Here is a 24,508-nt window from a genome sequence, read left to right on the forward strand (position 1 = left end):
TCCGTTGCACCCTTGTTGCTCCTGCTGCCCTAGTTCAGACTCCACCTTCAGCGCTGTCTGTGCGACACTCTCCCACCTTCAGGGACAACGGGGCTGCTCCATGCGCACAGACTCAATAGTTTTAGTCATGCGGACAGCTCAGTAATATGCCTTTCGAGCCCGTGCTGCCCAATTACACCCAATTATCCTACAACCTCATATGTTTTGAAGGGTGGGAGGAAACTGGAGTCCCCAGGGAAAACCAACACAGACTCGGGGAGAACGTGCAAACTCCTTACAGACTGTGCTGGGTTTGAACCCGACTTGCTGGTGCTGTTAACAGCGTGGTGCGGACCGCTACGCTAACGATGCTGCCCCTTGGTCATGGCCTCGGTTATTATGGCGCCAGCCACCCAGCTTTGAATCCGGCGCCATGTGCAAGGAGTTTATATGTTCCTCCCCCGAGACCAGTGTGAGTTTCCTCTGGCTGCTCCAATTTTCTGCCATCCTCCAAAAATGTACAGGGTTGGTTGGCTCATTGGTCTCGTGGGTGCATTTGGCCAGTGCCCACTCATGGACCAGAAGGGCCTGTCACCGTCCTGTGATGTTGAAATTTAAAAAAAAATATCTTCCACACTGCCCTTAAAATCATAGCAGAATTTGTTATGCCACTGTGCCATGTGAAATAAATGGGTTGGGATGGTATCAGCAGCCAGGCATTGGGGGTGTCAGATTTGCTCCACGCCCTCTTGTGTCTCTGAGGTTGCCCATATCTCTGGGGTGCTTCATCGGCCGTTGGGAGGCTGTTGAGAGGCCTATGGTGCGGCTGGGCGCCTCCCCAACCCAGGTTTATACTTGCTCATGCCAAGTTTCTTTTGCCAGGGCCCCAGCTAGACTGTGCTGGCAGAGGGATGGGGAGAGAACCGTTCATGCACAGCAAAGAGGGTGGCGTGAGGTTTGTTCTGACCTGGGTCCTTGCCCCTCTTCCGCCATTGGCAGGGTAGCGACTCTGTCCGAAAACAAACCCCAACTTCAAGGTGCATCTTGAACTCATCTGTGGGTTTGGTCCAAGTTTAAATTTAGACCCACAGCACAGTAACAGGCTCTTTTGGCCCTTGAGTCTGTGCAAATCTATTGAGCTACTATCCTGTACATTTTGACGGGTGGAAGGAAACCTATGCAGAAACAGGGAGAACGTACAAACTCCTTACAGACAGTGCCAGACTCGAACTTCAGTCACTGGTGCTGTAACCATGTTGTGCTGACTGCCATGATAATCATGGTGTTCTGTGTTGTCGTCCTGGTTTTGTTCTGGGGCATCATTGTGGCCTGGATGGGGCTGTTCCTTGCTCAGACAGTTCAGGGCATCGGATAGTCTGGTATTCCCTAGATGGGCCGAAGACCCCTTCTCTGAGCTCTGCTTTGAGCGCCAGCAGGAGCGAGGACTGATGGGCAATGCTGTCACCTGCGCTGCTGGGTGAACGAGGGGAAGGGGGGAGGATGTTGAGCACAGAGGGGTTTTCTCCAGCCTAACGCCTGCCTCCCTCTTGTATTCAGCTGCTGGAAGAAATCTGCAACCTGGGCAGAGACCCCAAGTACATCTGCCAGAAGCCGTCCATCCAGAAGGCGGATGGCACGGCCAGCACCCCACCCCCCCGGTCTAGCCATGCTGCCGAGGAAGCGTCCAGTGAGGACGAGGAGGAGGAGGAGGTTCAGGCCATGCAGAGTTTCAGCAGCAGCATGGCTGCTCAGCAGAGCGACCCCGAGCCCAGCCAGCAGTGAGTCCTTGCTGAGATGCACTCAAGCGCGTGCACGCATGGTGTCTGGGGGTGAAGGGGTAATTGGTGCTTGAAGTAGCTACGCTGGTGGCATGTCCATACTAACGACACAGACTCCTAAGACAGCCACATGGATGAAAGAGAATTAGAAGGTTATGAGGTGGGAGGCTTTGGTTTTACTTTAGTATCTATAGGAGAGCACAATATCGAGGGCTGGAGGGCCTGTACTGTGCTGCAATGTTGTATGAAAGGTGGAAAGGGTCCAGAAGACATAGCAGCAGAAACGAGCCATTCAGCTCATCGAGTCTACTCCCGGCATTCAATCGTGAGCTGATCCATTCTCCCACTCAGTCCCATGCCCGGCCTTCTGGCAGCTCATTCAAGATACAGATTACTCTTGAGTGGGAAAAGTTGCCCCTCTGTCCTAACAAATCTCAGCTTCAGATTTATTGTCAATACATATGTGACATCACTTGTAACCGACAGAATTACCACTTATTGGTCCTGCATAAAGAAACTGTACATAATGTACAAATAAACAAATCAAGAAATGTGAACAAACTGCACTACAGAGCCGGTGGGTGGGGGGGGGGGGAATTCATTATAGTGCAAAAGTAAGTCCCTGGATGAGTACGTAATCGAGGAGTCTGATGGTGGAGGCGTAGCAGCTGTTGAATTTGGTGGTGCGAGTCTTGTGGCCTCGATACCTCTTTCCTGACAGCAGCAGTGAGAACAGAGCGTATGCTGAGTGGTGTCGATCTTTGACGATTGCTGCTGCTCCCCGACGGCAGCGTTCGCCGTCGATGTTCTCGACGGTGGGGAAAGGTTTTGCCTGTGATGTCCTAGGCTGTGTCCACTACCTTTTGGAGGGCTTTACGCTCAGGGGTATCGGAGTTCCCATACCAGGCCGTGATGCAGCACCCTTCCCACCGCCTCTCTGTACCAAATCTCCACAATCTCCTGAGGAAGTAAAGGTGCTTTCTTCATGATGCCATTGGTGTGTGGGTCCTCCCCTATGCTCACCCTCTCCACAATTTCTCCCTAAAAGGGAGACGAGGGGCAACTTTTTTTTAACCTGAATATGTGCCATAGACTTCCTGGGTGATAGACACCAACATTCACTCTTTCCTTTCCATTTTGATTTATAGAGCTCCATGATGTCCACCCCTCAGCCACCCCCCACCCACCCCCGCACTCTAGAGAGAAAATTCCCAGCTTCTCCCGAAAACTCGAACTTCTCCAGGTGAATTGTCTTCAAGGTTCTGAGAGGCATAGATAAGGTGCCAGTGCCTTTTTCCCAGGGTGGGAGTAGCAAACACCAGAGGACATGTGCAAGATGAGGGGAGGAAAGTTTAGGGCAGACTGTAGGGGTAAGTTTTTGTTTACACAGAGTGTTGTGGGGGCGTGGAATGCCTTGCCAGGGCTGGTGGTGGAGGCTGGAACTTTAGGGGGCATTTAAGAGGTTTTTAGGCCCATGGATGGAAGAAAAATATAAGGTTACAAGGTAGGGATGGTTTAGCTTTTTTTGCTGGGAATGTATAGGATTGCACAACATCGAGGGTCAAAAGGCCTGTACAGACCTGAAGGGTTCTATGAATCTTCTCTGCACCCCTTTCCAACTTGTTGGCATCCTTCTGATTAGCTAGGTGACCAGACCTACACCCAGCGCTCCCAAGAGTGGTCTCACCGTGAGCTCCAAGAACGTCCTGTGCACAAAGTGGCCCTCGTCACTCAGGATGACGCCCTGCTCTGTAAGGACATCCTTGCCATTTGTGATGCTCTGATGTGGCAGAAAAAAAAATCCTTGCTGTCTTAGAACAGTACAGGCCCTTCAGCCCTTGATGTGCCAGCCCATATATTCTTTCCTAATAAAATGTACTAAACCCTCTCTTCCCTGTAACCTTCTATTTTTGTTTCATCCATGTGCCCGTCTAAGAGTCTTTTAAAGGTCCCCTAATGTTCCAGCTTCCACCACCACCCCTGGCGAGGCATTCCAGCCCTCCACAACTCTCTGTGTAAAAAAAAACACTTACCCCTAAACTTCCCTCCCTTCACTTTGTACAGATGCCCTCTGGTGTTTGCCGATTCTGCCCTGGGAAACAGGCACTGGCTGTCCACCCTATCTATGTTTCAGAATCTTGTCTACTTCTGTCAAGTCTCCTCTCATCCTTCTTTGCTCCAAAGAGAAAAGTCCCAGTTCTGCTCACCTTGATTGATAAGACTTACTTTCCCATCCATGGCACATCCTGGTAAATCTCCTCTGCACCCTCTCTATAGCTTCCATGTCCTTCTTGTAATGAGGTAATCAGAACTGGACACAATCTCACCAGAGATTTGAACTCCCAGTTTAGATGTTCATCAGTTGACCTGATTGACTTCCAGGATGAGGCGTTAGCCTGGGAAAAAGCAGTGTGGTTGTCGAAGGGTTAGTACCACCAGCTGGGAACGAGGGGAACTATTGATTCCTTTACAAAGTGCTGCTGGCATGTGTTCTGGGGACCAGCATTTGCCAGAACTCAGCTGCAAGAGGCTAAGGTGGACTGCACAGGGAAAGGGTCGGGGAGAGAGGGGAAGGTGGCGGGCAAAGGGGCTGAGTAGATCAGCTTATGATTGAATTGCAGGGCAGTCTTGATGGCTGCTCCAATGTGAAAGAGGGCAGAGAAGATTTACTGGGACTTTGCCAGGACTTCAGGAACCGAGTTACAGGAAAAGGTTAAACAGGTTCAGACTTTATTCCCTGGAGCGTAGAAGAATGAGGGGAGATTTGATTGAGGTGTTTTACAATGATGAGAGGTCTAAATGTAGGTCGGCTTTTTCTACTGAGGGTCAGTGAGATACAAACCAGAGGATATGGGTTAAGGGTGAAAGGGAAAGGCTGAGGGGGAACCTCAGCTCAACTTATGAAGGGGTTATGTTTCGCCAAACCCTCCGTAAGTTGAAAAGAAGACTGCACCTACCATTTTTTATAATTAAAGTTTGAATACCTTTACCCCACACTTAAAAAAACCATTAACATACACATGGTTGAGTCAACATCGTGAAAAAGTATGCTGTACGACATTCTCATGTGTTGCTGCCATTTTCCAGCATTACAAGAGAGCAATATACCGCACTTTTCAGGAACAAATCTGAATTCGAAATTGAAAGTACGGATTCAAACCATCATAACTTTGAAAAACCGTTAAGTCGGCCCATCGTAAACCAGAGTACGTGGATTCATGGTGAAAGGGGAACCATTTAGGGGGAACATGGAAGGGAACCTTTTCACACAGAGAGTGGGGGAAGTGTGGAATGAGCTGAAGTGGTGAACGCGCGTTCAGTTTTTACATTTAAGAAGAATTTGGACGGGTACATGGACGGGAGGGTTATGGGCTGGGTGCAGGTCAGTGGGACGAGACAGAAAAAATGGTTTGGCAGCAACTAGAAAGGTCGAAAGGGCCTGTTTCTGTGCTGTAATGGTCGATGGTTCTGTCTCTCGTGGAATTTCTCCCTCATCCTTTGTGCCTCCTGAAAGCAAATTCTTTGAGCCCTGGGCTTCAAAGCCACTGTATTAATTTCCAGAAAAAAAGTTAAACTCATCTCCCAATGCCAATAAAGGTCGCGCAGCCAATGTTTCAGGCCTGAGCCAAACCAAGAATGCCCACAAATTGAAGGAGAGACGTTGTACTCCATCTGGGGCACTCTCCAGCCACATGGCATTCATGTCGGCTTCAACCCCTCCCTGAGTCTCTCTCTGTCCTGATCCTTCTGTCTTCTTTCTTCCAGCATCCTCACCCCCTTCCCTCTCCCATCACCACAGCTTTTCCCTTAATAAGGGGGTAGGGAAGGAAGAGAGGAGCTTACAGATTACTCTCAGCAGTGGCCAACATTGGATCCACCTCTTGTGCATTAGCCTGTGCTCCTCCCCTCTGCCCCTTCCTCTCCTCCCCTCTGCCCTTTCCTCTCCTCTGCCCCTTCCTCTCCTCCCCTCTGCCCCTTCCTCTCCTCCCCTCTGCCCCTTCCTCTCCTCCCCTCTGCCCCTTCCTCTCCTCCCCTCTGCCCCTTCCTTTCCTCCCCTCTGCCCCTTCCTCTCCTCTCCTCTATCCTCTCCTCCCCTCTGTCCCTTCCTTCTCTCCTCCCCTCTGTCCCTTCCTCCCTCCTCCTCTTCTCTGCCCCTTCCCACAATCCTCTCCTCTGCCCCTTCCCACGATCCTCTCCTCTGCCCCTTCCCTCGCTCCAACCCTCTGCCCCTCCCTCCTCTCCTCTCCTCTGCCCCCTCCCTCCTCCCCACTGCCCCCTCCCTCCTCCCCACAGCCCCCTTCCTCCTCCACACTGCCCCCTCCCTCCTCCCCACTGCCCCCTCCCTCCTCCCCACTGCCCCCTCCATCCTCCCCACTGCCCCCTCCCTCCTCCCCACTGCCCCCTCCATCCTCCCCACTGCCCCCTCCCTCCTCCCCTCTGCCCCTTCCTCTCTGCTCCCTCGCTCCTTTCCCCCTCTGCCTCCCTACCCTCTGCCCCCCTCCTCTCCTCCCCTGCCCCTTCCTCCCTCCTTTCCTCCCTGCCCCTTCCTCCTTGCCCCTTCCTCCCTCCTTTCCTCCCTGCCCCTTCTTCTCTCCTCCTCCCCTTTGCACCTCCTCCCTTCTCTCCTCCCTCTGCCCCTTCCACTCTCCTCTCCTCCTCCCTCTTCTCCACCATGCCCCATCTTCCCTCCTCACCCCATTGTCTCTCCTCTCCTCCTCCCCTGCCCCTTCCTCCTCTCCTCCCCCTCCCCTTCCCTCCTCCTCTCTCCCTGCCCCTTCCCTCCTCCTCTCCTCCCCTGCCCCTTCCTTCCTTCTCCCCTACCTCTTCCTCCTCTCCTGCCCTGCCCCGTCCTCCATCCTCTTCTCCCCCTGTCAGTTCCTCCCTCCTCTCCTCCTCTTGCCCCTTCCTCCCTCCTCTCCTTCCCTTACCCTGTCATTTGCTCTCCTATTCCTCCACCATCTTTTTATTTAACCTTCTGCCTGACTTCGCTCACAGCTTGATCAGGCTTGAAACCTTGGACACCCTTCTCTTCCTCTTGATGCTGTGTGACCTGCTGCGTTTCTCCCTCGTGTTTGTGGCCACTCACCGAGATGCCAGCACCAGCTCCCTATGGTTTTACGGGACCTTGGCTGCTTTTGCTTTTCAACTGCCATCTGCTTCCCAAGTCGACTTTTTCCTTTCCTTCTGCACTTTCCAGGGTGGTGGGGACCGAGGAGAGGATTCCCATCCCTCTCATGGATTACATCCTGAATGTGGTAAGTGACGTTCTTACTTCTGGTGAGTTGGAGGGGTAAATCAAGATGCAGAGGAAAGGGGTTTAGTTATGTGGACTGGAGCATATCCATTTCAGTCGGACTTTAATGGTTTTCCATACAAGCCAAAATGATTTTTGAGACTCTTGCATCCTAAGTTTGGGTTGAACCATGCTTGTATCAGCTTACCCCCCTTCCAATTGTCCCTGTAGCTCAGGGGGTCTCCAAAGTAACCTTGGGGGTTGATAAATGCCTGGTTTTGGGGGGGGGGGGGGGCAGTAGAAAATACAGAAAATAGTGCCCATGGCAGAGCCACCAACCTCTCACAAGAGCAGGCCTTGGTGGCCGCCATGTTGTATTTGGCTTTGGTCTTGGTTGAGAGGGAAGAGCAGGATGAGGGAGGGTGGACGGAATGAAGAAGAACGAGGTGTGTATTCTTTGAATGTTGGGGGGAATGGTGGTGATGCAGCACCCCTCACCCCCCCCCTCCTGCCCGACGTACAAGAATGTCGCCAGTGGGGAGAATTCTATGCCTGGAGGTCGATGAGAGATCAAGGATTCCATGAAGGAGTTGATGGTCTCAAACCTTTTGGGGGGCCCCTGCCATAGCTCAAAGATTCATGCCTGTTTCACCTGTACCTGGAGGGAGAGGCGTATCTGCAGGTTGAACAGCATCCGCGGCGGGAAAAGAATGGGGTGCCCGTCCAAGGTTCTGACCCTGAGCGCTAACCAGTCCTCTAATCACACTCTAATGCTCGCCTGGTGAGTTCCAGTTTTTAAAAAAAATGATTCAACGTGGTAGAAGTTCCCTTCATTTCCCATAAAGTGCCCGATTACCAGCCCACACCTGACAAGGGGCCCAATCCCGAAGTGTTGGTCACCCTATGCGTTCTGCGTGACCTGCTGAGTTTCCCTCCCGCACGATGGCGTACTGCCCTTGACCTCAGCATCTGCAAACTTCGTTGTTTCACTAAGCAACCAGCCCAATATGCTTTGGAATGATTTGATGCCTGCTGTGTGCAACGTTGACCACAGTTCCTCCCTCTAAGAGTGATCTGTGACCTGCGATTGAACCCAGGCCTCCTTTAATCTGTGGCTGGTCATTCCGTGAACCAGCTTCAGTCATCGTTTGATGGCCCTCACCCACAATGTAAAACATTCCAACACAGTTAAGATGTCGTGCTGACATATATACACACACTTAACAATCTTAACCTTCCCTTCCTCATGCCCATAATCCTCTATTTTTCTTGCTTCTAGAACTGCAACCTGTCCTCTCAACTCTTGAACAGAATGCCTGACTAATGAGGCCAAGAGTCCCTTAAATGCTCTTAATGTTCCAGCTTCCATTCCTGGCAAAGCATTCCATACATCCACAACTCTCTAATGTTAAAAAAAAACTTACCCCTGGTGTCTCCCCTAAACTTTCTTCCCCTCACCTTCTACATATGTTCTCTGGTATTTGCTACTTCTGTCCTGGGAAACAGTCGCTGGCTGTCCCCTCTATGCTTCTTGTAGGCCTCAGTCGCCTCTCATATTTCTTTGCTCCAGAGAAAATCCCCCAACTCTGCTAATCTTGCCTCATAAGAGTTATTTTCCAATCCAGGGAACATCCTGGTCAATCTCCTCTGCACCCTCTCCATAGCTTCCACATCCTTCCTGGAATTAGGTGACCAGAACAGAACACGAAACTCCAAGTGCAATCTAACCAGAGATTTACAGAGCTCCAGCAGTACCTCACAGCTTGTGGACCCAATCCCCCAACTAGTGAAGGCCAGCATACCATAAACCTTCTTAACTTGGAATCAGACATTTTGGCGCAGGATATTTTGGCACTTGTATTTTGGCGACGGATGACAAAACATTTAATTTATTATATTTTAAATTAAATATAATGGAATAAAATCTCTGCACTCCCCTGTCTCCATGGCGACATTTCTGCACTCCCCTCTCCCCGCAGTGACATCTCCCCATTCCCCTCTCCCCACGTTGACATTTCTGCACTCTCCTTTCCCTGCGGTGACATTTCTGCACTCCCCTCTCACCGTGCTGACATCTCCCCATTCCCTTCTCCTCGTGGTATCCCCTTTCCCCACTGTGACATCTCTGAACTCCCCTCTCCCCGCGGTGACATCTCCCCACTCGCTGACTTCCCTCTCCCCACGGTATCCTCTTTCCCTGCGATAACATCTCCCCTCTCCCTTTTCCCCGCGGTGACATCTCTGCACTCCCCTCTCCCCGCGGTGACATCTCTGCACTCCCCTCTCCCCGCGGTGACATCTCTGCACTCCCCTCTCCCCGCGGTGACATCTCCCCACTCCCCTCCCCGCGGAGACATCTCTGCACTCCCCTCTCCCCGCGGTGACATTTTCGCACTCCCCTCTCACCGTGTTGATATCTCCCCACTCCCTTCTCCTCGCGGTATCCCCTTTCCCCGCGGTGACATCTGTGAACTCCCATCTCCCCGCAGTGACATCTCTGCACTCTCCTCACCCTGCAGACTCCCCTCTCCCTACGGTATCCTCTTTCCCCGCGATAACATCTCCCCACTAACCTCTCCCCGCAGTAACCCTTTTCCCTGCGGTGACATCTCTGCACTCCCGTCTCCCTCGCAGTTTCCCCACTCCTCGCAGTGACATCTTCCCACTCCCCTCTCCCCATGGTATCCCCTTTCCCCACGGTGACATGTCTGCACTCCCCTCTCCCATGGTGACATCTCCCCACTCTCCTCATCCCGCGTTCCACTCTCTTCCCGCGGTGACATTCCCCACGTCCCTCTCTCTGCGGTGACGTCTCCCCACTCCCCTTTCCCAATGGTGACATCTCCCCACTCCCCTTTCCCAATGGTGACATCTCCCCACTCCCCTCTTCCCGCGGTGAAACCCAGCTCACTGTTAGCACCAAAATGTCTGCTGCCAAACTGGGTGGAAAAATGCCCAGTGCTAAAATGTCCTAAATCCTTAACTACCCTCTCAACCTGCATGCCAGCCTTGAGGGATCTGTGTACTCAACGTCCGCAGTGCCAGCTACCCAGGTTCAATTCTAGCACTGTCAATAAAAATGTGCCCGTTGTCCCCAGGTGCTTAGATTTCCTCCCACCTTCCAACAACGTGTGGGATTGTTGTTTAATTGGGTGGGATAGGGTGGTGTGGGCTGGAATCTGCATGTGCCGCGTTATTAATAAAAATTGCCCCCCCCCCCCCTTTTAACCATGGCTCTCTCTCTTCTTGGGAAGATGAAGTTTGTGGAATCAATCCTCAGCAACAACACGACGGACGATCACTGCCAGGAGTTTGTGACCCAGAAAGGGCTGCAGCCTCTGGTCTGCATTCTGGGGCTTCCCAACCTACCCATCGACTTCCCCACCTCCGCTGCCTGTCAGGCCGTGGCAGGGGTTTGCAAGTCCATTCTGGTAGGTGGCACAGGGTGGGGGTTTGCATTAGTGTGGGCAGTCCTGCTTAAGATGTTCACCTGTAATATGTTGGCTTCCCACCCGCAGTAAACGGTGTAGACTTTGGTTGCTCTCGTGCCTGGTAGAGTGCTGGAGGGGGATTTCTGGCACCGTTGGGGGAAAGGGGTCAGGTTCACCTGGATGCATTGGTGCTGGAATGAAGGTCTGACTCACCTGGCTTCATCGGTGCTGGAGGGAGGGTCTGGCATGACTGGTTTCACCAGGTGATAGAGGGAGGGTCTGGCACGACTGGTTTCACCTGGTGACGGAGGGAGGGTCTGGCATGACTGGTTGCACCAGGTGACGGAGGGAGGATCTGGCATGAGTTGTTTCACCAGATGACGAAGGGAGGGTCTGGCACAACTGGTTTCACCAGGTGCTGGAGGGAGGGTCTGGCACGACTGGTTTCACCAGGAGCTGGAGGGAGGGTCTTGCATGACTGGTTTCACTAGGTGACGGAGGGATGGTCTGGCGCAACTGGTTTCACCAGGTGATGGAGGGAGGGTCTGGCGCAACTGGTTTCAACAGGTGATGGAAGGGGGTTTGGCATGACTGGTTTCACTGGCTGATGGAAAGAGGTCTGACCCAACTTGTTTCACAGGGGGGTTCAGGCCCGACTGGTTTCACCGGGGGTTGGGGGGGAGGGGGTTTCAGACATGACTGGTTTCACTTCATGTTGTAAGGAGGAGGGATTCAGGCACAACTGGTTTCATCGGTTGCCCTGGTAGTGAGTTCTGGCACACTTGGTTTCAAAGACCCGGATGAAAGTTCTGGCGCGTGCGGTTTCACCAGCATTGGGGGGGTTGTTTGGCATTCCCAGTTCACTTGTCAGAGTAGCTAGTAGAAGAGTGGCAGCTTCCAGTTGCCGCTGCAGAAGACATTGGACCTGCCATGCTAGAACCAGTGCATGGGGTTTGGATTGACTGGCAATTGGAAGGACGTTGTTGAGCAGAATCGCTTTAGTAACACCAAGAGGCTGGGTGAGGGGAATTTACTGCCACAGAATTCGAGGGTGGGGCAAGACCAAGAGGCATGCAATGGTCGCCTGACGGGTCTGTCCACGACACAGATCGACTGACTGATTGGTCTCTGCTGTCTCCATCCTGCAGACGCTGTCGCATGAGCTGAAGGTTCTCCAGGAGGGACTGGTCCAGCTGGACACCATTCTGTCATCGCTGGAGCCCCTGCACCGCCCCATCGATGCCCCCGGTGGCTCCGTGCTGCTGCGCGAGCTGGCAAACGCCGGCAATGTGGCTGATGCCACCCTCTCCGCCCAGGCCACGCCACTGCTACACGCCCTCACTGCTGCCCATGCCTACATCATGATGTTCGTGCACACCTGCCGGGTGGGACAGGTGAGGCTCCACAGTACCAGGATGTTTGCGATCTGCCATCAGAGGCCCTTGCTCCGTCTGCGCTCACCTCACGCATCAACCTTCCCTGTCTCCTGTCCCGTCAACCCTCCCTGTCTCCTGTCCCATCAACCATCCCTGTCTCCTGTCCCATCAACCCTCCGTCTCCTGTTCCATCAACCCTCCCTGTCTCCTGTCCCATCAACTCTCCTTGTCTCCTGTCCCATCAACTCTCCTTGTCTCCTGTCCCATCAACTCTCCTTGTCTCCTGTCCCATCAACTCTCTCCAACTCCTGTCAGCTCTACCCGACTCCCGTCCCGTCAGCACTCCCTGACTCCCGTCAGCTCTCCCCGACCGCCGTCCCATCAGCACTCCCCGACCGCCGTGCCGTCGGCTGTCCCCGACCGCCGTCCCGTTGGCTGTCCAAACCTCCGTCCCGTCGGCTCTCCCCGGCTCCCGTCCCGTCGGCTCTCCCCTGCTCCCGTCCCGTCAGCTCTCCCGTCCCGTCGGCTCTCCCCGGCTCCCGTCTCATCGGCTCTCCCCGGCTCCCGTCCCGTCGGCTCTCCCCGGCTCCCGTCCCGTCGGCTCTCCCCGGCTCCCGTCCCGTCGGCTCTCCCCGGCTCCCGTCCCGTCGGCTCTCCCCGGCTCCCGTCCCGTCGGCTCTCCCCGGCTCCCGTCCCGTCGGCTCTCCCCGGCTCCCGTCCCGTCGGCTCTCCCCGGCTCCCGTCCCGTCGGCTCTCCCCGGCTCCCGTCCCGTCGGCTCTCCCCGGCTCCCGTCCCGTCGGCTCTCCCCGGCTCCCGTCCCGTCGGCTCTCCCCGGCTCCCGTCCCGTCGGTGCTCCCGTCCCGTCGGCGCTCTCGTCCCGTCGGCACTCCCGTCCCGTCGGCGCTCCCCGGCTCCCGTCCTGTTGGCGCTCCCGTCCCATCTGCTCTCCCTGACTCCCGTCGGCTCTGCCTAACTCCCATTGACCCTCCCCGAATCCCACCCCAGCGCCTCTCCCTGGCTCCCGTCAGCGCTCTCCTGCTCCTATTAGCGCTCCGGCTCCTGTCAGCCTCTCCCCAACTCCCGTCCTGTGGTCTTTTCCCGACTCCCTTCCCTATGCCTGGAGCAACATCCTCCGACCTGCATGTGGCAGAAAATCAGAGCACTCAAGTTGGGAACATGATGCTGGAGAAACTCAGCAATTCAAACAGTGGATGTGAAAGACTGAATTTAAAGTTAAACAACATTTTGACTCGATTAACATTGGTTAAGTATCTTGGTGCCTGCCACATGGCCCACTGCCAGTGGGCTGATATCGCCTCCAACCGTGCATCTTAGCGCCTCACAGTTTGGCGGGCAGTAACCTCCTTTGAAGAAGGAGCCCACCTCACTGACAAAAGACAAAGGAGGAAAAACCCAACACCCAACCCCAACCCAGCAATTTTCCCTTGCAACCACTGCAACCATGCCTGCCTGTTCCGCATCGGACTTGTCAGTCACCAACGAGCCTGCAGCAGTCGTGGACATACCCCTCCATAAGTCTTCGTCCGCAAAGCCAAGCCAAAGAAAGAAAGAAGAAGTATCTTTATCTTAGCCCATTGGGCGAGCTGACTTTCTTCAGTGTTGTGTTCTTCAACCACAGTGTCTGTAGACTTTTGTGTCTTGTATACTCTGAAATCTCTTCGAGGGATGCCTGCCTTGAAGAAGTTCTCCAAGGTCTCCGAAGGGAGTTCCATGGGATTCTCCCTCTCTGATCCCCATCTGAAATCGTTGCTAATCTCAAGATTTGAGATTATATGACAAATATCTTGATGAAGGGCTCAAGCCTGAAACGTTGGTTATGTATATAATGCTTTTTGACCTGCTGAGTTTATCCAGCATTGTGTTTGTACTTCAACCACGGCGCCTGCAGATTTTAGTGTGGTGGGTAGAGACACTCACATGGTCACAGTGCCAGAGGCAAGGATCGAACCGGCATCCCTGCTGCTATGGATCGGAGGCCTGACCCACGCCTGGCCCCAAACTCAGGATCAAGATGCCAGCCAGGAGGGAAAACAATTCTGCTGGTTCCCTTCGAACTTTCACCTCTAGTGCCCGACCTCTCGGAGTTTGGGCGTGTTGTTTCCCAGATCTCTGAGGGTCCCTGACTACCGCCTGAGCAGACCGGCGCCTGGTTTCCCAAATTCCGTGGGTCCGGGTGAAGGTTTTTATATTTTTTTCTTTGATAAAAGTCCCAAGCCTGTGCCATGCAAATACACCCATTAACCTAAATAGGTATGGTTTTTTTTGGAGGAAACTGGAGCATCTGGAGAAAAACCACATAGACACGGGAAGAACCTTTCAGTCAGTGGCAGATTCAAACCCGGGTTGCTGGTGCTAACTGGCCACCGGTTTCTTGCCGCCCAGACCTGGGTTTCTGGGCACAGGTTCCCTCCTGGTGCCCTGGTTGCTGGAGCCTCATTGAGCCCTGTGCTCCTGACTCTTTGCGATCTATACTCCCACACTTTCTCAAAGCACCGTCGCAACCTGTCTGAATTACTCCGCAATGATACACTCAAGGTGTCAAGGTTAGCAATTCACTTCCTTGCCTTGTGCTGGGTGTGGAAGGGCCTCTATAAATTGCTTGGTGGTACACACGTGTACACCTTCAGGCCATTCGGTTAGCGCAATGCCTGTATAGCACCAGCGATCAGGACTGGGCTTCAAATCCCGCGCTGTCTAAAAGGAGTTTGTATGTTCTCCCCATGTCTGCATGGGTTTTCTCCAGGGGCACTAGTCTCCTCTCACCATTCGTAATGTACTGGGAGGGGTATAGGTTAATGGGGTTTATATTGAGCGGGACAGGCTCGTGAGCCGAAAGGGCCTGTTACCGTGCTGTATGTCTAAATTTAAAAAAAAATACTGCCTGCTTTCCCATCAGGGGTGGTGGGTTTTAAGGCTTTGACATATTGTGACCCTCCTCTCATCTCCCCTGTGATTTCAGAGCGAGATCCGTTCCATATCAGTGAACCAGTGGGGCTCCCAGCTGGGCCTGAACGTGCTGAACAAGCTCAGCCAACTTTACTGCTCACTGGTGTGGGAAAGCACTGTGCTCCTCTCCCTCTGTACCCCCAACAGGTGAGTGAGGCCGAGGCATGGTGGAAGCAGCGAGGCAAGAGACTTTGCTAGAGTGCACAGTGTGGCTTGCGGGTGGCACGTCCCGTCACACATTCTCTGGGGTCATACACAGAGTGAAGCTCCCTCCGCACCATCCCATCACACACTCCCTGGGTCAGACACAGAGTGAAGCTCCCTCTGCACTGTTCCATCAAATACTCTCGCGATCAGACACAAAATGAAGCTCCCTCCGCACCGTCCCATCACACACTCCCGGGGTCAGACAGAGTGAAGCTCTCTCCGTACAGTCCCATCACACACTTCCTGGGGTCAGGCACAGAGTGAAGCTCCCTCCGCACTCCCATCAATTCATCCAGTCCTTCTCCCTGCCTCAGTCCTAGCACATTTTGAGGGCAGCAGTCAGATGTTGATGAGTGTTCACCGCTGGCCCCCTGTACCATAGAACATTACAGCATCAAAACAGGTCCTTTGGCCCTTCTAGTCTGTGCAGATTTATTTTTCTGCCTAGTCCCACTGACCTCCACCCAGTCCATAGTCCTCCATACCATTCCTATCCAAATGACCTCTGATAAAGTTGGGACATTTATTTTATGCGATGTCTTTTGCGGAGTAGGCATGTGTCACCCACCCCGAGTCAAGCATGTGGCTAACCTGTTGCTCTCCCCTTCAGTCTCCCCGCAGGCTGCGAGTTCGGCCAGGCTGACATGCAGAAACTGGTGCCCAAGGAAGAGAAGCCGGCGGCCACTGCCCAGCCAGGCTCTGTGGCCGGATTGAAGAGATCAGGTGAGCAGGCCCCTTCCCCTGGTTTTCCTTGTTGTTCCCCACCCCGAGGGCACGTATGAAGTTAGCCCAGCCGCCTCGAGATGGAAGATTTACAAGGATGTTGCCGGGACTTAGAGTTGAGTTATTGGGAAAGGGTTAACATGTTGGGGGTTTATTCCCTGGAGGGTTGGGGAAAGAGGGGAGATTTGACATGGGTGCACAAAATTCTGAGGGATGTGGATAGGGAAAATAAAAGGAGGCTTTTCCCACTGAGGTTGGATGAGGCACAAAACACAAAGAGACAGACATATCGACTCTCACCCTTCGTGTGTGAGAGAGCTGAGAGATTCAGGGGTAGCGTCTTCACTCAGAGCAGTGGTGGGAGTGTGGAATGAGCTGCCAGCTGGAGTGCAGAAAAACAAGGGGAGATTTGACTGAGGCATCAACAGAGTAAATGCAAGCAGGCTTTTCCTGTGAGGTTAGGTGAGATACAAACCAGAGGTGGTAGGTTAAGAGGAGAAGTTTAAAGGGAACCTCTTTACATGGGAGTGTGGAATGAGCTGACTTGGTAAATGAAGGGTTAATTTTGAAATCTAACAAAAATTTGGACAGATACATGGATGGGAGGGTTATGGAGGGATATTGCCCAGGTGCATGTCGTGGGGACGAGGCAGAATAATAGATCGGCACAGATTAGAAGGGCCTTCTGTGCTGCATTGTTCTCTGTTCCATAGCACTTGGACGGGAGCAGTATGGAAGGATAAGATCTGGGTTCAAGTCAATGGGACCAGGCGGAATAATATTTTGGCACGGAATAGAAGGGCATGTCTGTGTGCAATATGGAATGCCGGCTACAGGGAGGGAGGTCATCTGGCATTCCAGCCTCGGCCCAAAACTCAGTGATGCCCTCTTTGCAGATGATCAGCTGAGATAGAGCCGATGCAGGGTAGTTGGGGGGGTGGTTGGCAGTAACCAAGTTTCAGGTACCTTGACCAGGAATGGGGTAGACGGTGAGACCGACTGCAAAGTTGGCACCTTTCAAGCATGGCACTCCCCGATCCTTGACCTTGTCTCTCCCCACCTTGTCAGAAGCCGAGATGGAGGCAACAGGAGGAGGCGTGGAGACTTCGGCGCAGGGTCTCCTGGAGGGCATCAGCCTGGATGGTGACACACTGGCACCGATGGAGACCGACGAGCCCAGCACGGCCGATGCCAAGGGCAAGTCCAAGATCACCCCAGCCATGGCCGCACGGATCAAGCAGATCAAGCCCTTGCTGTCAGGTGAATGGATGGGTGGGGACAATGAAACCCCGAAATGCTGGTACCAGTGGGTGCCTCTGGTTCCATCACTCCTCTGTTCTAGCACAGACCAGTTGGTGCCTTTAGAACACTGTACAGGCCCTTCAGCCCATGATGTTCTGCCGAACTATGTAAACCTACTCCACAACAGTTAGTCTCACCCCTCCTTCACACCCATAGCCCTCAATTTTTCTTACATCCGTGTGCCCGTCTAAGAGAAATTTTGAATGCCCCTATTGTGCCAGCCTCCACCACCACCTCCAGAAATGTATTCAAGGCACCCTTCACTCTCTGATTTAAAAAAAACTTGCCTCTGATGTCCCCCCCTGAACTTTCCTTCCCTCACCTTAAACAGATGTCCTCTGGAGTTTGCTAATCTCGCCCTGGGGAGAAAGGTGCTGGCTGTCCACCTGATTTAAGCTACTCAAAATCTTGTAGCCCTCCCAGTAACCTCCCTTCCTCCTTTACTCCAAAGGGAAAAATCCCAGCTCAGCTACCTTGCCTCATAAGACAGATTCTCTAATCCAGGCAACACCATGGTTGGTTTCCTCTGCCCCTTCTCCATAGGTTCCATAACCTTCCTGTAATGAGGCAACCAGAACTGAACACTATACTCCCAAGTGTGGTCTTACCAGAGTTTTTTTAGACCTGCAATATGAACTTACTCTTGAACTTAATCCCCCAACTAATGAAGACCAGCATATTGTTCACTGTCTTATCCAACTTGCAGGGCAATCTTGAGGGATCTATGGACCTGGACCCCGAGATCCCTCTATTCATTCGTACTGCAATGGGTCCTGCTGTTAGACCCCTAGTGGTCCCGTCATTGACCCCACATAACGATAAGCCACAAGGATGTGATTTATGAGCATTTGGAGAAGTACAGTCTACTCAATGATATCAGCATGGCTTTGTGAAGTGAAGGTCGTGCCTCATGAGACGAATTGAGTTTTTTGAGGAGGTAACAAAAGAAATTGATGAGGGCCGGGCAGTAGATGTAGATGACGTGGATTTTAGCAAGGCATTTGAACTCGTTCAGAAAGTCATGGGTCCATGGAACCTTAGCTGTGTGGATAAAAAAATTGGCTTGCATGTACAATGCAGAGAGTTGTAGTGGATGGAAAGTATTCTGTCAGTGGTTGGTAACTAGTGGAGGGGCTGCAGGGATCTGTTCTGGGACCCCCTCCTCTTTGCGATTTTTTTTTTTATAGCAGAAGGATGGGTCAATGAGTTTAGGATGTAATAGGATGGGTGAAAGAGTTGTAGATGGAGCTGAAGGTTGTCTAAGGTTACAAAAGGATATAGACAGGATGCAGAGTCGGGCAGAGAAGTGGCAGAAGGAGTTTAATCCAGATTAGTGTGAGGTGGTGCATTTTGGAAGGACTAACCAGAAGGCTGAGTACAGGGTTAATGGTTGGTTACTTAGGAGTGTGGATGAACAGTAGGACCTTGGGGTCCAATCCAAACATCTCTCAAGGAATATTGATAGGATAGTTAAGAAGACCTATAGGACACTTGGCTTCATTAGTCAGGGGATTGAGTTCAGGAGTCGAGGTCATCTTTCAACTCTACAAATCTCTGGTGAGATCACCCTTGGAGTATTGTGTTCAGTTCTGGTCACCTCATTACAGGAAGGATGTGGAAGCTATGGAGAGAGTGGAGAGGAGATTGACTAGGATCTTCCCTGGACTGGAAAATAAGTCTTATGGGGCAAGGTCAGCAGAGCTGGGACATTTCATTTTTGAGTGTAGAAGGATGAGAGTAGACTTGATAGAGGTCTACAAGATTCTGGGAGCCATAGATAGTGTGGACAGCTAGCATCTGTTTCCCAGGGCAGGATCAGCAAACACCAGAGGGCATCTGGATAAAGTGAAGGGAGGGAAGTTTTTAAATTTTTTTTTTTATTTTTCACACTATAAACCACATTGATCAAGATACATACATTTTCCTTTTCAAATATATACAGTGTCGTTTTCTTCCCCCCCCCCTCTTCCCATCCTACACTCCCTACCTCCCCTCCCATTCATTTAAAGTTCAGAATCTAAGATACATTAAACCCGTCAAACAATGTTGTCACTTAATAAAAATAAACAAAAAATTCCACTGAATCAGTTATTTTCATTCTCTTCTCCTTCTGTCATTTTAGGTGGTAGATGTCCACGGTAGGTTTTCTCTATTATGTTTCATGTATGGCTCCCATATTTGTTCAAATATTGTAATGTTATTTCTTAAATTATATGTTATTTTTTCTAATGGAATACATTTATTCATTTCTATATACCATTGTTGTATTCTCAAGTTATCTTCTAATTTCCAGGCTGACATAATACATTTTTTTGCTACGGCTAGGGCTATCATAACAAATCTTTTTTGTGCTCCATCCAAATCGAGTCCAAATTCTTTATTTCTTATATTACTTAGGAGGAAGATCTCTGGGTTTTTTGGTATATTGCTTTTTGTGATTTTATTTAATATCTGGTTTAGATCTTCCCAAAATTTTTTCACTTTCTCACATGTCCAGATTGCATGAATTGTTGTTCCCATTTCCTTTTTACAGTGAAAACATCTGTCAGATACTGTTGGGTCCCATTTATTTAACTTTTGAGGTGTAATGTATAGCCTGTATATCCAGTTATATTGTATCATACGTAACCTCGTATTTATTGTATTTCTAATGGTTCCTGAGCATAACTTCTCCCATGTTTCATTCTTTATCTTTATGTTTAGATCTTTTTTGTTTAGTTTTACCATTTGTTTCCTCATTCTCTTTTTCTTGTAGTTTAATATACATGTTTGTTATAAATTTTTTGATTATCATTGTGTCTGTAATCACATATTCAAATTTCACACAGATGTGGGTCCTTGGATTGCCTTCCCAGAGGGGTGGTGGAGGCTGAAACATTAGGGGCATTTGAGAGACCCTTGGACAGGCCCATGGATGCAAGAAAAGTAGAGGGTTATCGGGTAGGGAGGTTTTAGTACTTTTTATAAAGGTATATATGGGTTGGCACAACATTGAGGGCCGAAGGGCCTGTACTGTGCTGATAAGGAGATACCCGCAACACCCTATTTGACCTTATTTGGATTAGCTCTCCCCTCTGCCTTTAACAACTCTCCTGCCTCCTCCCCAGCGTCCTCCAGGCTCGGCCGGGCACTGGCAGAGCTCTTCGGTTTGCTGGTCAAGCTGTGCGTCGGATCACCGGTGCGGCAGCGACGGAGCCATCACCCTGCCAGCACGACGACAGCGCCCACACCGGCAGCCCGGGGAACAGCGTCCGCCCTCACCAAGCTGCTGACCAAAGGGCTATCGTGGCAGCCTCCCCCATACACGCCAACTCCCCGATTCAGGTACAGTCTCGGTTCCATTCTCACTCTTGCTGGCTAATTGGGAAAGGATTCGTCTGTTCAGACTGTGTGGTGTGGCCTTGGTCAAAAATGTGAAGGGGGGAGGTCATTCAGCCCCTCACTCAGCTGGAAAAATGGGCTGAAAAATAGCAGATGGAATTTAAGGCAGACAAATGTGAGGTGTTGCATTAGGAATGCGATAGAACAGACAGGGTCGTAAAGAGAGCTTTTGGCACATTGGCCTTCAGAAATCAAAGTATTGAGTCCAGGAGTTGGGATATTATGGTAAAAGTTGTATAAGACATTGGTGAGGCCAAATTGGGAGAATTGTGTGCAGTTTTGGTCACCGAACTACAGGAAAGATATCAATAAGATTGAAAGAGGGCAGAGAAGATTTACTGGGATGTTGCCCAGACTTCAGGAACTGAGTTACAGGGAAAGGATAAACAGGTTCGGACTTTATTCCCTGGAGCGTAGAAGAATGTGGGGAGATTTGTCAGAGGTTTTTAAAATTATGAGGGGGGACAGACAGAGTAAATGTAGGTCGGCTTTTTCCACTGAGGGTCGGTGAGATACAAACCAGAGGAGATGGGTTAAGGGGGAAAGGTTTAGGGGGAACATGAAGTGGAAATTCTCACACAGAAAGTGGTAGGAGTGTGGAACAAGCTTGCAGCTGAGGTGGTGAATGCAGGCACAATTTGAAAATTTAAGGATAATTTGGTCAGGTACATGGATGGGAGGGGTATGGAGGGCTATGGACTGGGTGCATGACAGTGGGACTAGGCAGAAAAAATGGTTCGGCTCAAACTTGAAGGGGCCTCTTTCTGTGTTGTAATGTTCTATCTGCTTATGTGTCCCAGCTTCAATCCTGGCGCAGGGATCCTCATCTCTGAACAAATCTAATCTGTAGTTTAAAATGGTTCACAGAGCCTGCATCTATTGCCACTTCTGACAGCCTTCAGATCTGGAACTGCTGACCACATGGTGATGTCCTATTTTTCCTGCTTCATCTAGTCCCCTATCTATCTCCATGCAGGCATTTTTCTGAAATGTGGAAATTGAGCCCATATTCACCACTTTGGCTGGCATTTGTTCCACACTCCCTTATGAAGTTCCCTCTAATGATCCCCCTCAACCTTTCCCCTTTCACTCTTAACCCATGTCGTCTGGTTTATATCTCACCCATTCTCAGTGGAAAAAGTCTGCTCGCATTTACTCTGACTATCCCTTTTTAAATACCTCTATCAAATCTCCCCTCGTTCTTCTACACTCCAGGGAATAAAGTCAGAACCTATTTAACCTTTCTCTGTAACTCAGTTCCTGAAGTCCGGGCAACATTCTAGTAAATCTTCTCTGCCCTCTTTCAATCTTATTGACATCTTTCCTGCAATTTGGTGACTAAAACTACACACAATTCTCCCAATTTGGCCTCACCAATGTCTTGTACAACTTTACCATAACATCCCAACTCCTGGACTCAATACTTTGATTTCTGAAGGCCAATGTGCCAAAAGCTCTCTTCACATCCCTATCTACCACTTTCAGGGAATTATGTCTCTGTATTCCCAGATCCCTCTGTTCTACTGCACTCTTCAGTGCTCAACCATTCACGGTGTACGTCCTTTCTTGGTTTATCCTTCCAAAATGCAACACCTCACCCTTATCTCCATTAAACTCCATCTTCCATTTTTCAGTCCACTTTACCAGCTGGTCCAGATCCTTCTATAAGCTTTGAAAACCTTCCTCGCTGTCCACAACACCACCGAACCTAGTGTAATCTGCAAACTTGCTGATCCAATTGACAACATGATCATTGATACAGATGAGGTTCCAGCACTGATCCCTGAGGCATGCCCCTCGTCACAGGCCTCCAGCCTGAGAAGCAAACACCTGTCACTAATCTCTGGCTTCTCCCATCCAACCCTTGTTGAATCTAGTTCACTACTTCACCATGAATACCGAGCATCTGAACCTTCCTGTCTAATGTCCCATGTGGGACCTTGTTAAAGGCCTTAGACAACAACATCCACTTCAACTTTCCTGGCAAACTTGAAAAATTTAAGATTGTTTAAACATGACCTACCACTATCCCGAATCAGTCCCTGGCTATTCAAACTCTTGTACATCTGATTTCTTAGAACGCTTTCCAATAACTTATCTACTATTGACGTCCGGCTCACCAGCCTATAATTTCCATGGTTACTTTTGCAACCTGTTTTAAATAATGGAGCAACATGAGCTACATTGGAGAAACCAAGTGCAGATTTATTTCCCAAGTATCCACTTTCTCTCCACCACACTTCCATCTCCTGTCACTTGAATTCTTCAGCCTTGTCCCCAGCTCTGGCTTCAGGGTTGGCCTGAACAGCAGCCTGCTCTGTCTGGGCTACACCGCAGTCTCTGGGACTCAGCCAAACTTGGCAATTTCAGGTCATTAGCCATTTTGCTGTGGTTAATACTGACGAGGGGATTTTTCTCTCCACTCTTGCTATCCCATCTGCACGAAACCACTTGAAACGTTCCCCTCTTCTCTCTCCTGCCCATCAGCTGGCCACCCAATCGTAAATACAGTGGTTCTCCTCCCTCCCCCTTCCAGTATGCCATCTGTGGTTTCGCTTTCTGCAGTTCAATTATCCACGGTCAACTGTGGTCTGAAACTGATCTGGCTGCCCCACTCTGTCCCTACAGCCCTCTATCAGCCCTCACACTGATCCCACTGCTCGGTTCTCTCCCCACAGCCCTGTATCACTCCCCACATTGATCCCACTGCCCCGCTTTCTCTGCCCCAGCCGCCTGTCGGTTCCCACACTGATCCCTACTTACATAGGTACCCTACAGTGTCCCATAAAGCTTTGCTAAGTATATGACGTGGTGTTCACACAACGTCAACATTGTATAATTCCCAATTTCACAGACTGTGTTGTAGACGTTAAGTGGCGTGCACCCGGTATAGGATTTGGTACTATCGACGGATTCATGCATCCGTTGGGGTCTTGGAGTATATTCCTTCCCCCATCCTCACCCCAGATACGGGGGGAACTACTGTATTCCTATTGTCTATCTTGTTCCTCCCACACTCTCCTTGTTACTTTAAAATTAAAGTTTTCTCTCTTTCTCAGTCTTTTGAAACCTGAATAGATTTAGGATTTTCATTTCCTTAGCGAATCACAGAATGGTCACAGACAGGGATGTTTGTAGGGCCACGACTTTCAAGCAGGGATGGGGATGGGGTGGGGGCCAAACAACTTCCGAGTCACAAAGGCTGCTCCAGCTCCAGGAACCCAAACGGTGACACTCCCAACCCCCACCCCACCCCCCCCCCCCCCCAGTGCTCTTGTTCCCCCCCCACCCCCCCCCCCCCACCATCCTGATTCGTGTGTGGATGCGTAAAAGGATGAAGGTGCAGGAGTGGCAGCCAGCCAGGTTCGGGGCCACCGGTCCGCAGATGCCTTCAAATCCCTCAATGGTGTCTTCCGGTTATTTACATTTTAAGTTTAGATGTTTTGCACAGTAATAGGCCCTTTCGGCCCATGAGCCCGTGCCACCTAATTACATCCAGTTGACCTCCAATCCCCGTATATTTTCAAAGGTGGGTAGAAACTGGAATTCCCGGAGGAAACCCACACAGACGAGGAAAACATACAAACTCCAAACAGACAGCACTGGTTTGGAATCTGGGTCGCTACAAAACCGCCAGGAATTTGTTGAGCGAGAGAGGGGGCACACGAGAGATGGAGAGTGCAAGGGGGAGAGTGTGAGAGACCGACTCACCAACACTCCTGGTTGGCTGTCCTTGGGAGGAAGGAGTATGGCATCTTTGACACACGGGTTTCTGGACACGTCAATGCGACTGACCCTTCAGTACCTCGGAGGGGAGGGGAGATGGGCAGCAGTTGATCCTCGTTGGAGTAACTCGCTCCTCTTTCCTCAGGCTGACCTTCTTTATTTGCTCCGTTGGGTTCACATCACCCATGCTGTTCGACGAGAGGAAGTACCCGTACCACCTGATGCTGCAGAAGTTTCTGTGTTCCGGAGGGCATGATGCCCTGTTTGAGTGAGTATACCTGCCTGGGACGTTGGCAATGACTAAAATCGCATGTTTTCCATGTGACCGTGTAAAAGTTTTTTGAACCTTTTTTTTTTTGGCCCCAAACTCTTGACGCTCCAGCCACCCACCCACCAATGCTCCT

General features: G+C 51.1%; 1 protein-coding gene across 10 annotated transcripts in view; it reads left to right on the forward strand.

Annotated features, from left to right (window-relative positions):
- Positions 1 to 24,508, forward strand: part of huwe1 (HECT, UBA and WWE domain containing E3 ubiquitin protein ligase 1) — a 283,531-nt gene that overhangs the window by 124,568 nt on the left and 134,455 nt on the right. For all 10 annotated transcript variants that reach the window (XM_069929120.1, XM_069929126.1, XM_069929127.1 and 7 more), the window contains 9 exons: positions 1,537 to 1,757; positions 6,955 to 7,012; positions 10,245 to 10,421; positions 11,570 to 11,815; positions 14,779 to 14,912; positions 15,583 to 15,695; positions 16,764 to 16,955; positions 20,105 to 20,321; positions 24,250 to 24,372. In XM_069929120.1, coding sequence (XP_069785221.1) covers positions 1,537 to 1,757; positions 6,955 to 7,012; positions 10,245 to 10,421; positions 11,570 to 11,815; positions 14,779 to 14,912; positions 15,583 to 15,695; positions 16,764 to 16,955; positions 20,105 to 20,321; positions 24,250 to 24,372 — 1,481 coding nt within the window. The remainder of the gene's footprint in view (positions 1 to 1,536; positions 1,758 to 6,954; positions 7,013 to 10,244; positions 10,422 to 11,569; positions 11,816 to 14,778; positions 14,913 to 15,582; positions 15,696 to 16,763; positions 16,956 to 20,104; positions 20,322 to 24,249; positions 24,373 to 24,508) is intronic.

This window comes from Narcine bancroftii, chromosome 3 (assembly GCF_036971445.1).
Source record: "Narcine bancroftii isolate sNarBan1 chromosome 3, sNarBan1.hap1, whole genome shotgun sequence".
NCBI classification, from domain to species: Eukaryota; Metazoa; Chordata; class Chondrichthyes; order Torpediniformes; family Narcinidae; genus Narcine; species Narcine bancroftii.